This window comes from Nannobrachium achirus (assembly GCF_963921795.1).
Source record: "Nannobrachium achirus genome assembly, chromosome: 3".
In the NCBI taxonomy this organism is placed as follows: Eukaryota; Metazoa; Chordata; class Actinopteri; order Myctophiformes; family Myctophidae; genus Nannobrachium; species Nannobrachium achirus.
This window is the reverse complement of record NC_137812.1, coordinates 74,383,118-74,397,083: the sequence shown is the minus strand read 5'-3', so window position 1 is coordinate 74,397,083 and position 13,966 is coordinate 74,383,118. Positions and strand designations below refer to the sequence as shown.

At 41.7% G+C, this 13,966-nt stretch overlaps 1 protein-coding gene across 1 annotated transcript; it reads left to right on the top strand.

Moving 5' to 3' along the window:
- Positions 1–5,516: 5,516 nt before the first annotated feature.
- cnrip1a (cannabinoid receptor interacting protein 1a) lies at positions 5,517–13,703 on the top strand (the record flags this gene model as incomplete). Its single annotated transcript, XM_080722790.1, has 3 exons — positions 5,517–5,698; positions 10,627–10,771; positions 13,539–13,703. 3 exons carry the CDS (start codon positions 5,517–5,519, stop codon positions 13,701–13,703), a joined length of 492 nt encoding a protein of 163 aa, XP_080578916.1.
- Between the last annotated feature and the right edge of the window lie 263 nt (positions 13,704–13,966).

Sequence of the window (13,966 nt, the reverse complement as noted above, 5' to 3'; positions counted from 1 at the left end):
TCTACTCAGCTCCAGTGGGAAAAAACACACTTGGCCTCCTTCCATCGCACAACGATGTCGCCACAAGCTAACGACGCGTCGCTATGCTAACCGCTGTCGCTAGCAGCTGTCGCGACCACGGCGTGGTCGTACTACAGAGTATAGTTTTGTATATTTCATCGTAAATTGGTTCTTTAAGCACTTCTAAAAGGTTTGATTGGTATCCTTAATATATTTTATTCTTGTGTTGTGATTATGTTTGATACATTCTGTATTATGCTAGCTACTTACTACTATGATACATTCTGTATTATGCTAGCTACTTACTACTATGATACATTCTGTATTATGCTAGCTACTTACTACTATGATACATTCTGTATTATGCTAGCTACTTACTACTATGATACATTCTGTATTATGCTAGCTACTTACTACTATGATACATTCTGTATTATGCTAGCTACTTACTACTATGATACATTCTGTATTACGCTAGCTACTTACTACTATGATACATTCTGTATTATGCTAGCTACTTACTACTATGATACATTCTGTATTATGCTAGCTACTTACTACTATGATACATTCTGTATTATGCTAGCTACTTACTACTATGATACATTCTGTATTATGCTAGCTACTTACTACTATGATACATTCTGTATTACGCTAGCTACTTACTACTATGATACATTCTGTATTATGCTAGCTACTTACTACTATGATACATTCTGTATTACGCTAGCTACTTACTACTATGATACATTCTGTATTACGCTAGTATTACGCTAGCTACTTACTACTATGATACATTCTGTATTATGCTAGCTACTTACTACTATGATACATTCTGTATTATGCTAGCTACTTACTACTATGATACATTCTGTATTATGCTAGCTACTTACTACTATGATACATTCTGTATTATGCTAGCTACTTACTACTATGATACATTCTGTATTATGCTAGCTACTTACTACTATGATACATTCTGTATTATGCTAGCTACTTACTACTATGATACATTCTGTATTACGCTAGCTACTTACTACTATGATACATTCTGTATTACGCTAGCTACTTACTACTATGATACATTCTGTATTACGCTAGCTACTTACTACTATGATACATTCTGTATTACGCTAGCTACTTACTACTATGATACATTCTGTATTACGCTAGCTACTTACTACTATGATACATTCTGTATTATGCTAGCTACTTACTACTATGATACATTCTGTATTATGCTAGCTACTTACTACTATGATACATTCTGTATTATGCTAGCTACTTACTACTATGATACATTCTGTATTATGCTAGCTACTTACTACTATGATACATTCTGTATTACGCTAGCTACTTACTACTATGATACATTCTGTATTATGCTAGCTACTTACTACTATGATACATTCTGTATTACGCTAGCTACTTACTACTATGATACATTCTGTATTACGCTAGCTACTTACTACTATGATACATTCTGTATTACGCTAGCTACTTACTACTATGATACATTCTGTATTATGCTAGCTACTTACTACTATGATACATTCTGTATTATGCTAGCTACTTACTACTATGATACATTCTGTATTATGCTAGCTACTTACTACTATGATACATTCTGTATTATGCTAGCTACTTACTACTATGATACATTCTGTATTATGCTAGCTACTTACTACTATGATACATTCTGTATTATGCTAGCTACTTACTACTATGATACATTCTGTATTACGCTAGCTACTTACTACTATGATACATTCTGTATTACGCTAGCTACTTACTACTATGATACATTCTGTATTACGCTAGCTACTTACTACTATGATACATTCTGTATTACGCTAGCTACTTACTACTATGATACATTCTGTATTACGCTAGCTACTTACTACTATGATACATTCTGTATTACGCTAGCTACTTACTACTATGATACATTCTGTATTACGCTAGCTACTTACTACTATGATACATTCTGTATTATGCTAGCTACTTACTACTATGATACATTCTGTATTATGCTAGCTACTTACTACTATGATACATTCTGTATTACGCTAGCTACTTACTACTATGATACATTCTGTATTACGCTAGCTACTTACTACTATGATACATTCTGTATTACGCTAGCTACTTACTACTATGCATTAATCAGGGCCAGGGGTTCTCAAACTATTTGTTTGTCTTCTCTGCCCCCTTTTCTGGATTTCTGGATCAAAGTACCCCCTTTACCCCCCCCAACCCTAACCCTTTACCCCCCTAACCCTAACCCTTTACCCCCCTAACCCTTTACCCCCCTAACCCTTTACCCGACTACAACAGTGGTTCTCAACCTTTTCAGGCCGCGACCCCCAAAATAATCATATTTTAACTGTGAATCATATATTTTATACTACTGTATATGGGTCCATTTGGTTTCATTTGTATACAGTCAGAGTTAAGGGGAGACCTTGACATTTTAAAGTTTGAGAACTACTGAGTTAGAACAAAATGCAGGTTTAAATGAATTCTGCAATGAGTCTCTGTATTAACAACTCAACAGGATGTTTTACAAGGCTCCCTCATTGTATCACGATACATACGATATCCCTGAAAAGGCATATTATGGAGACATTGTATCGTCTCAATGATATTTATCACCATATCGCCACCCCTACTGTAGATGAAATAATGATCTGTGAAGTGAGGTGGAGTGAACGTGTGCAAGACAAGGTTGTCCACCACTGCCTTATAAGCACTTATTTAAATATTTTTTAAAGAAAAGCTAAAAAAGAAAAACATATTTGTAATATATTTTATAATTTTATTGTATGCATGCCAGCAGCTGTAGCTGTAACATACAGTGTCTGATCTGATGTTTGTAATGATTTTGTATATGATGATGTAATCAGTGTTTGTGAACACAGCTGTTTCCTACAGACCAATACAGTGTTGTCATTTCAATGTGGAGGAGAGAACTGTGACATAACATGTTTCAATGGCCTATATATATGGAATCATTTTAGACTCATATTTATTCGTATCTTATATATACTGTATATTGTGGTCCAAATATTCAAGAAATATTGAACAATTTATACTTTATTTTGTTAGTTGTACGACAAATGATACGTTTAAGCCAGGGGTGCCCAAAAGGACAAGGTAGATTGTGATCTACCAATAGATCACAAAGGCTGTGCAGGTAGATCACATGACATGCCCTCAAAAATCGATATAATTAAAATACCTTTATAAACAAAAATCACAAAACCCCTCTTTTTGGCATCTGTCACTTGAATTAAGGTGACTTGATTGATTGACATCAAGAAGGGCCTTTCAGCTGCTCCCTTCATGGCTTCTAAAGTCAAGACTACCTGGCTGCAGACACTAGGGTCCTGTTGATGTCCACGGGAGACAGGAACATCAACAAGTGGCAGGAAGTGACCTCACACCTCTTTCTTGCTCTACCCCATGGAGGTTCTGTTTAGGGTTAGGGGGTAGAGTTGGGTTGTCTAAAAGATAAAAGATAACATGTACACATAGCGACAATGCGGCTCAAAGGGACTGTAGTGCCTTGGACGGCAAGGCAGAGACGTCACGTGACCTCCACAAGCGGCATGAAGTCACTTGACACTGTGAGGTCACTTCCTGCCACTTGTTGATGTTCCTGTCTCCCGTGGACATCAACAGGACCCTAGTGTCTGCAGCCAGGTGCTGCTCTCTAAAGTAGGCAAACCCCCACAATGCAATGCTTTGTTTTCCAGAGTCAGTAGCATTGAAAAGAACCCAAAAACCTACCACTCCCATACAGAATGGGATGAAGACTTTAACCCTCACTATTTCCCATTCCAATTACAATTGTTGTAACACCAGTGTCGCTATTCCAAAGCCGCCTTAGGTAAAACATTTTTGGGTGGGTATAGATCATGTTGAGCTGGTCGTTTTAAAAGTAGCTCTCAAGTCAAAAAAGTGTGGGCATCCCTGGTTTAAGCTATCTGTGTGTGTGTGTGTGTGTGTGTGTGTGTGTGTGTGTGTGTGTGTGTGTGTGTGTGTGTGTGTGTGTGTGTGTGTGTGTGTGTGTGTGTGTGTGTGTGTGTGTGAGAGAGTGCGTGCGTGCGTGCGTAACGCCTGGGATTCAAACCTTGGCCTCCCCTGTGAAAGTCCAATATCTTAACCATTGATCCAAAGGGATATGGACTGAGGGAGATACTAGAGTTCTGTGAATCACTCTGCTACACATATACAGATATATTTCTCTTTTTGTTTGGGAGGGGGGGGGGGGTATTTATGACTTGTCCAGGGTCAGCATTTGATCAAGATGTTAATAATAGACATTAAAAACATCAAACCACTTTATGATAATTAATGTCAAATAACAGGCTAGGATACTGTAAGAAGAGGAGAGATCCAAATAACAGGATACTGTGGTGTATGTTAGTATGTTAACATCATACTGTACTGGTGGTGTATGTTATAGTATGTTAACATCATACTGTACTGGTGGTGTATGTTAGTATGTTAACATCAAGATATTGCTTATTCAGTGGTTATAGATAGATAGATAGATAGATAGATAGATAGATTGATGACAGACAGATGGACATGTAAATTTGACATGTGTGTGTAAAGGGGGGGGGGGGGTGTTAATGGTTTACCAGGACAACAATCACACTCAGCCAGCCTGCTGCTCTGCTCTGCCCATTGACACACCCACAAGCACAAAGAGATGGACCCTCCCCTCCCCTCCCCTCCCCTCCCCTCCCAACACTGTGTATGTGCAGGGGCGTCACACCAAATTCTGGGCCCTGGGTACAAGGATTCACTGTGGGCCCTCCATGAATATTAACTATTGAAAAATAGCAGATATACAAGCTAAGCTCACAGCGTGGCACCGAGTGCCGTGCTGTGAGCTTGTAGATCTGCTATTTTTGAAAAATTTTGAAAATGTGTGCAAGAAACCTATATGTTTCCATGTCAGTGGTGCTCAGACTTTTACATGTCAAGGAACCCCAATAAGATGATATGTGTTTGGCCACGGACCCCCATCTTAAAATATTTAGTTACAGGGACCCCCCCCCCCCCCCCAGAAGCAAAATTTGAGTTATAAAATGTTTGCTTAAAAAATACACATATTCAAAGATTTGCTCACATTTTCACGACTTTTCAAAAATAGCAGATCTACAAGCTTGTATGTCTGCTATTTTTTAATAGCTAAAGTTACTAGGGCCCCTCCACCTTGGGCCCTATAACTCAGTCCCACTTTCCTCCCCCTTGTGACGCCCCTGTGTATGTGCGTGCGTGCGCGCGTTGCGCGTGCGTGTGGCAGCATAGCACTCGATGTGGGAGAAAACGGCTGACAGCTCTGAGCTCTCTTCTCATCACCACCCATTCACCATCATCTGTAGCCGTTAGCTGTAGCAGCCTACATCCTCCTATAGCCTACATCACCATCATCTGGATCTCCTCCATCCACACACACAGTCACAGATCTAATAATAATAATAGCAGATCTCCACATCACCATGGGCAGTGACTGTGTGCCGGAGCTGCTCACCCTGTCCATCTCCCTGAAGATCCAGCCCAACGACGGGCCGGTGTTCTTCAAGGTGGACGGGACGAGGTTCGGACAGAACCGGACCATCAAGCTGCTCACCGGATCCAAGTACAAGATCACCGTGGTGATGAAACCTCCGGCGCACGCTACGTAAGAACAGGCATTTATAGCTGGGAAAAACCAAGCCGTTTATTCTCTATTGTTAGTTTAATAAACGGGCCGAAATACAGCCTGTAATATAGGCTATAGGCTATACTATTGATGCTGCTCTTGAGAGCGTAAAAAGAAACCAAATGGACCGTCCATTTGGTTTCATTTTACGCTCTCAAGATGGGACGATCGAGGATTGTATGTCGTTTATTATTATTATTATGCTTAAATTATATGACAGACGCCCTGGCTGGCTGGCGATGATAGAATAGATGGGCTATTTATAGTTTTTCTTTTGTTTTTTACCATCAATAGAATAAACATGTCCGTTTAATATAGGCTAGGCCTGGCTGGCTATCTTATTCTTACGTCCAGGCTAGGCTATAATAAGTAAGAATATAATATAGGCGGTTATATATTAATTATTATATTACATCCTATTAGTCTATATATAAAAAATACAGCTCTTATTTTTTTTTTGTTATTCTATTTTTTTTTTTTTAAGTTTAGTCTATTATTGCGAGCATAACATTCTAGTTTAGACTAGACTGTCTGTTGTAATGGGTAGTGTAGGCTGATGATAACCGTTTCATTTGGGATGGATTTATGACGCCCTGGCGAGTGGCAAGAGCAATAAGTAATATTAATATCGCCTACTGTAGGCGATAGATATTGATATGCAGTGGTGTGATATGGATTTTAGAAGTGGTACCCCTCTAAATTCATGACGTCACGCATGCCTGCCGCTCGGTGCTAGTTGAAATACTGTATTCAACATCACAACATTTTTAATGCAGCCTAATTATATTTCTTATCATTTGTTAATTAGTTTCAATTAATGTATTTTTTATATAAATTATTAAATAACTTATTTATAGACTTTACTTTACAATCATAGACACTTTCGGAACTCTCCCTCCGCTATATGCATGCAGCTCTGACAAAACAACACACGCTTCGTTTTTCTTCCACTCTTGTGAAGTAAACAGATGAGATGTTCACAAAAGGAGACGTTTTGTCTGCAAAGAATGCAAGGCGAACTTGCTGCTGGCCGTGTACAAGTGTAAATGAGGATGTAGGTGAGAACTGCCTACCCGAGTATTGTTATGCAAAGGCAAAGCAGCTAGCCAGGTATGGGGACTGAAATGTTCGTGCGTCACACAACTTGACGACATACGTGCACGCGCGGGTTGTGTGTGCGTGCATGTGGGGCGTGCGTACGTGCAGCTTGAAAAAAAGAAGTGTGGGCTCGCCGAGCCCAACCGAGCCCACGGCATCTCACCCCTGTTGATATGAGTGCAGTAGGCGTTTACAGTAATAATGTAGGCCAGGCCAACCCCAGCTGCAGGCCTACCCAGACAGACAGACAGACAGACAGACAGACAGACAGACAGACAGACAGTGTGATCTCCATTCTGTGTGGTTTTAATAAATCATGGTGTTAGCATGGCGCTGCGTGCGTGCGCACTGCGCGTGCATGTTTAATTCATGGTTGTTCGGCGGTGTCTCTTACAATGGATGGCCTACAGTTACAGTAGGACTACAGTTACAGTAGGACTACAGTAGGCTGGTGATAAGGATGCTTAAAGCGCTTTTCCATCAGGTTTTGGTAGCTCAACATCATCTTGGGTGGGGATGGTTCAGCCTGGGACCAAAACGGTCTGTCCAGACATGCAACTCAGTCTCGGGGACACCAAACCCCAAATAGCCACGGTTGTACCGTGTGTAACGCCCGTACTTCTCCCCCTTAGCAGAGAGACATGATGAAGCAGGGACCCCTTAGCTGAGAGACAGATGAAGCAGGGACCCCTTAGCTGAGAGACAGATGAAGCAGGGACCCCTTAGCTGAGAGAGATGGAGCAGGGACCCCTTAGCTGAGAGACAGATGAAGCAGGGACCCCTTAGCTGAGAGACATGATGAAGCAGGGACCCCTTAGCTGAGAGACATGATGAAGCAGGGACCCCTTAGTTGAGAGAGATGAAGCAGGGACCCCTTAGCTGAGAGACAGATGAAGCAGGGACCCCTTAGCTGAGAGACAGATGAAGCAGGGACCCCTTAGCTGAGAGAGATGAAGCAGGGACCCCTTAGCTGAGAGACATGATGAAGCAGGGACCCCTTAGTTGAGAGAGATGAAGCAGGGACCCCTTAGCTGAGAGACAGATGAAGCAGGGACCCCTTAGCTGAGAGACAGATGAAGCAGGGACCCCTTAGCTGAGAGAGATGAAGCAGGGACCCCTTAGCTGAGAGACATGATGAAGCAGGGACCCCTTAGCTGAGAGACAGATGAAGCAGGGACCCCTTAGCTGAGAGAGATGGAGCAGGGACCCCTTAGCTGAGAGACAGATGGAGCAGGGACCCCTTAGCTGAGAGACATGAAGCAGTGACCCCTTAGCTGAGAGAGAGATGAAGCAGGGACCCCTTAGCTGAGAGACATGAAGCAGTGACCCCTTAGCTGAGAGAGATGGAGCAGTGACCCCTTAGCTGAGAGAGATGGAGCAGGGACCACTACTGAGAGAGATAAAGCAGGGACCCCTTAGCTGAGAGAGATGAAGCAGGGACCCCTTAGCTGAGAGAGATGGAGCAGGGACCCCTTTGCTGAGAGAGAGAGATGAAGCAGGGACCCCAGCTGAGAGAGAGAGAGAGAGAGAGAGAGAGAGAGAGAGAGAGAGAGAGATGAAGCAAGTACCCCTTTGCTGAGAGATATGAAGCAGGGACCCCTTTGCTGAGAGATATGAAGCAGGGACCCCTTAGCTAAGAGAGATAAAGCAGGGCCCCCCACCACATATATTGTGTATACTTTTGCGTAGATCGCTTCATATATACTTGTTTGACAACAATTATATAGTCTATCAGTCAGTGTCAATTATTGTGTAAATATTGTTTGTTTACACATCATGAATCTATCAATTTGTAGCCTATATATTTTGTTGTTCATGTGAATTAGAGATATACCGATAGATACCGATTCCGATACCCATATGACTTGCGTATCGGATCGACAGCGAGTATTGAGCCGACACCAGTGTGTCATTTAAACAAATCTAGGACAGTGGTTCTCAAAGTGTGGTCCTGGGACCCTCAGGGGTCCTTGAGAGGGGTTCCAAATGTACCCTTACGGGTCTGTAACCGAGTGTACGGGTCCATTTGGTTCCATTTGTACCCCCTCAGAGTTATGGCGCTCCATGAAACTAAAAGGTTTGTGAAACCACTGGTATTGTTGTTCGACATGAAGTCTATAACGCGGCCGGGTATTTCCCGGTGAATCTGTGCGCAACGGTGGGGGCTTGGGACTTGGGAGTGTGGGGAACACGCACCACTGACTGCTGATGGAGAAGTTATATAGCTTAGCCTTTAATATGTATTGAGGATGAGAGACTCTTGCCGATTTAGTAAGAGACTCGTCGCCAATTGCAAGATATTTTAAAGTTATTTGGGGCCATGATGATAACCCTTTCTTCCCACAACTAGACTAAGGATTTACATTGTCTGTGTTATTGTTTACAACCAATTATTCACGTGTGGCAAGATCGCGGTTCCACTAGTTTTTAGTAGGCTATAGTGTAGGCTTAGAAGCCTTTTCAGAAGTTAATTTAATGTTCTCCATTTAATGATTTCCTTTATCCTCATCTAATCTTGCGCTAATGCACGCAACTGTTTTCACCAGGTTTTAAGGTCTTATTTTAGTTGTTTCTCATAAGCTCACGACCCTCCTTGCCCATCGGCCCCCACCTTTGCGCACAGATTCACCGGGAAATACCCGGTCGCCGCGTCTATAACAGCTCTGACAGTGGAGATAAAAACCTGTTTTAGAAATGCTTCTAAATGTGACAATGGAACAAATTCCTGCGGTTTCCAGGTCTGGAAAATCTTGATAGTCCGAAGTCCCATTATTCCTACTGTAAAGAAAAAAAGAAGAAGAAGGAAAGAAAATCCTTTTAGTACACCTTGTGTTACCTGTTGCTCACCTTGGTCTGGCATTTGGTCATTTTAGGGGCGTGGCCACTTGGCCTTTGGTGTTGTCAGTTTTTTGAGGGCACAAAGGCCAAATGCCAGGGCAGGAAGGCCATCAAATAAAACTAACCCTAACCCAAACAATATTTTAGTCCATTGAAAGAATTTGTTGAATTTAAAGGGCCTACACCATGCTTTTAAAACTATATTTTTTGTATAAATATATGCTCAAAATTGAGTCTTAGACAGGTTTTAACCCTCAACAAACACTCTGACCATTCTTTTTGTTTGTTCTAGCTCTACTATAATGAGGCTCTCCAGCTGCAATACCAAAACGGCCTCTGTTTGCTCAGGGGCGCATCTAGTGGGGTTTTTCCAGAAAAAAAAAGAAGTTTTTTGAAAAAAAAGAGAAAAAAAAAAGTTTTTGAAAAAAAAAGTTTTTTGAAAAAAAAAAGTTTTTTGAAAAAAAAAAGTTTTTTGAAAAAAAAATTTGAAAAAAAAATGTTTTTGAATTTTTTTTTGACTTTTTGACAGTTTTTGAAAAAAAAAGTTTTGAAAAAAAAAATTTTTGAAAAAAAATTTTTTTTGAAAAATTTTTTTTTGGAAAAAACATTTTTTTTGACTCTGAAAAAAAAAACGGGAAACGCGTGTGACGTCACATGCGTCAACTCTCAGAACAGCACTGTTCTGAGAACCCGTGGAAAGCTTTTCATCTCTGTCTTCCCAAAACCAGAGAAAGACACAATGTACAGAAATAGGACTTTGTGAGGATAGAAGGTGCCAGTGGGACCCCAAAAAAAGGTTTTAAAATAGAAAAAGTGAAAATTCATGGTGTAGGTCCTTTAAGGGTTAGGGTTGATAACCTACCAATAAAGAATTCAATCAATCAAACAGGAGTTGTGTTAAGATAATAGTCTTCTTCTTCTTCTTCTTCTTCTTCTTCTTCTTCTTCTTCTTCTTCTTCTTCTTCCCACAGAAACATGAACATAGGAGGCGTGGTCTTTCCTCTGGAGGTGGAGTCTAAGGATGAGCAGCAGGTGGTCTATCTGGGTCAGTACGACACCGAGGGAGTTCCTCACACCAAGAGTGGAGACAGGCAGCCCATACAAGTCAGCATAGAGGTGAGCATACTTACCAATACTTACCTTACTTAGACAGGCAGCCCATACAAGACAGCATAGAGGTAAGAATACTTACCTATACATACTTACCAATACTTACCTTAGACAGACAGCCCATACATGTCAGCATAGAGGTAAGAATACTTACCTATACATACTTACCAATACTTACCTTAGACAGACAGCCCATACATGTCAGCATAGAGGTAAGAATACTTACCTATACATACTTACCAATACTTACCTTAGACAGACAGCCCATACATGTCAGCATAGAGGTAAGAATACTTACCTATACATACCTACCAATACTTACCTTAGACAGACAGCCCATACATGTCAGCATAGAGGTAAGAATACTTACCTACATACTGTACTTATCTTAATTAGACAGGCAGCCTATACAAGTCAGCATAGAGGTAAGAATACTTAATGATGCGTTCAAACCTGGCACGTTTACATACAAAGTCAATGCAAAGACGAGACGCCGCGAGGCACGAACAATCCTACGGGGCGACGTGAACAATCCTACGGGGCAACGTGAACAGTCGCAGCGGTATATTCGCCCCCAGTTGGAAAAATCCAACTGAAGCGACCTTTGCTTCCCCCCGGACGCCACCCACTGCGTCCTGACACACTGACAGCCAATCAGTGTTGATGTTGTCCGGAGACACGGACATGTTTTGGGACAAGGTGTTTCACCTTGATTCTGACGTGACATAATATTTTCCAACGATCTGAGACCCACTGTGCTACACTGAATGGGGCGGAGCCTTCATTAGAATCATTGGCAGGTCAACTACTAGTTAAATGGTACAAACGGTGCATTTATATAGCACCTTTATCCAAGGTGTTTTACAGAGATTGTGCATCACACACACATTCATACAGTGATGTCAGAGGAAACCATGCAAGGCACCAACCTGCTCATCAGGAGCAGTTAGGGGTTCAGAGTCTTGCTCAAGGACTCTTCAACACTAACTCTGGGGGAGCCCGGGATCCAACTGGGAACCCTTCGAAGAAAAATGAAAAAGAGGGGTTTAATTACTTTTCCTTTCCATATAGCTACACTGGTCTATGGATAAATGTGTGTAATCTCTGGGTTCATGTCAAAGTGCAGGTTTGTCAATATACAACGTCCATGTATTTGCCAGATAATCACTGTGTTTACTTATTTATATCCATAATAATACATGTTGCCCTTAAAAATCTGCACTATCCAGTCCACACCTTTCACACAGATTTATTTTCTTTGCTAAATAGTTACTATATCGATTTTAAATCATTGAATCGAATCGTATCACCATGAATGAACCGATATCGTCCATGTATCGTATCGTCAACCATGTATCGTGATTTGATTGATTGATTGAAGACTTTATTAGAAGTTTGCATAGGAAAAGGTACAGTTTCATGACGGTACAGTTCACTGGTACAAGGTCTACTAAAAGGAGATCCATGAAAAGACTAAGCTTATTTCCACTGGAAACCATTGAAGTATCTCATATAACATTGAATGACAGACAGATAGAACACAGTACTATGCAGTAGATATGTAAAGAAAAACAAAACAAAGACAGTAATTCTTAAACAAACAGTATATACAAAGAAGGGGCAGGGGAGGGTAGGGTTGGGGCTAGGTTCATTATTACCAGTTGCGAACGGCTGCTGCCTGTAAGTGGCTTTTCAGGGCAATTTTAAAGGATGCAAGTGATCCACACTCCTTTATGGCCTTCGGTAAGGCTTTCCACATTTTGGTGGTATAGCAGAAAAAAGAGTTTGACCCTTTGTTGGTTTTGACTCTGGGTTGAAAGTGATCTGTGGCGCTGCCTCTGGTGTTGTAATTATGGACATCCTTAATGTTTATAAAGTATTTTGACAGGTACTTGGGTATCATAGTGGTGTAGTGTATCTTGTACACCAGGCCCATTGCAAGCTGCTGTACTCTGTCATCTACTCTGAGCCACCCCACTCTTAATTGGTGAGTAGCGGTGAGGTGAGTCTGATAGGGAAGGCTAAGCAGGACCCTAATTAGTTTATTTTGGGCTGTTTGGAGTTTAGTTTTCAGGGCTTGTGGGGCGTCACGATACCATACGTGGACTCCGTAGTCAAAGAGGGGCTGGATTATTGCACCAGCTATGGTCTTCAGTGTGTTAAAATTGACCATCGGGGCTATCCTCTGTAGGAAACGAGTTCGTTGGTTGATTTTATTTATTACTTTAGAAGTCATCTTTTCACTGGAAAGATTAGCTTCCAGGATACATCCTAAGTAAGAGATTTCGTTTTTTCGTGTTATGACCTTGTCACCCACTTTGATTGTGAAGTTATCGACCTTTTTGAGGTTATGATTTGTTCCAAAGAGGATGGACTCCGTTTTTCCCAGGTGAATTGATAATTTGTTGTCGTTAAGCCATGTGCAGATCTTACTTAGTTCAGAGTTAAGTGTCTTCTCGATACATAAGTGTATGTATCGAATCGCTATTAAAATGTATCGTTACACCCCTAGTACTAACTATGCTCTATGTCTCTCTCTCTCTCTCTTTCTCTCTCTCTCTCTCTCTCTCTCTCTCTCTCTCTCTCCCCCCTCTCTCTCTCTCTCTCTCTCTCTCTCTCTCTCTCTCTCTCCCTCCCTCTCTCTCTCCCTCTCTCTCTATCTCTCCTTCTCTCTCTCTCGCTCTCTCTCTCTCTCTCCCTCTCTCTCTCTCTCTCTCTCTCTCTCTCTCTCTCTCTCTCTCTCTCTCTTCCTCTCTCTCTCTCTCTCTCTCAGTTCCCGGAGGCGGGTCAGTTTGAGACGGTGTGGCAGGTGAAGTTCTACAACTACTACAAGCGGGAACACTGCCAGTGCGGGAACAAGTTCAGCGACATCGAGTACGAGTGTAAACCCAACGAGACGCGCAGCCTGATGTGGATCAACAAGGAGGCCTTCAACTGACCAATCCCTGTACAGAGACAACTCTTAGGTGCCGTCCAAACATTTGCAACAGCTATCGTGTCCGTGTCCTTTGAGAATGAGGGGAGAAGAGTGAGTCCAATTCAATCTCAATGAAGGTCACGTGGTTTTTTGTCTCTTGCAAATCTCTTGGCCAAAAGACAGCCTTCGGTTGAGCAAGAGACACGGCAACGACATGAAACCACGTGACTTACATAGAAAATGAATTGGACCTCCCCCTCCCCCCCTCATTCTCAAACGATACG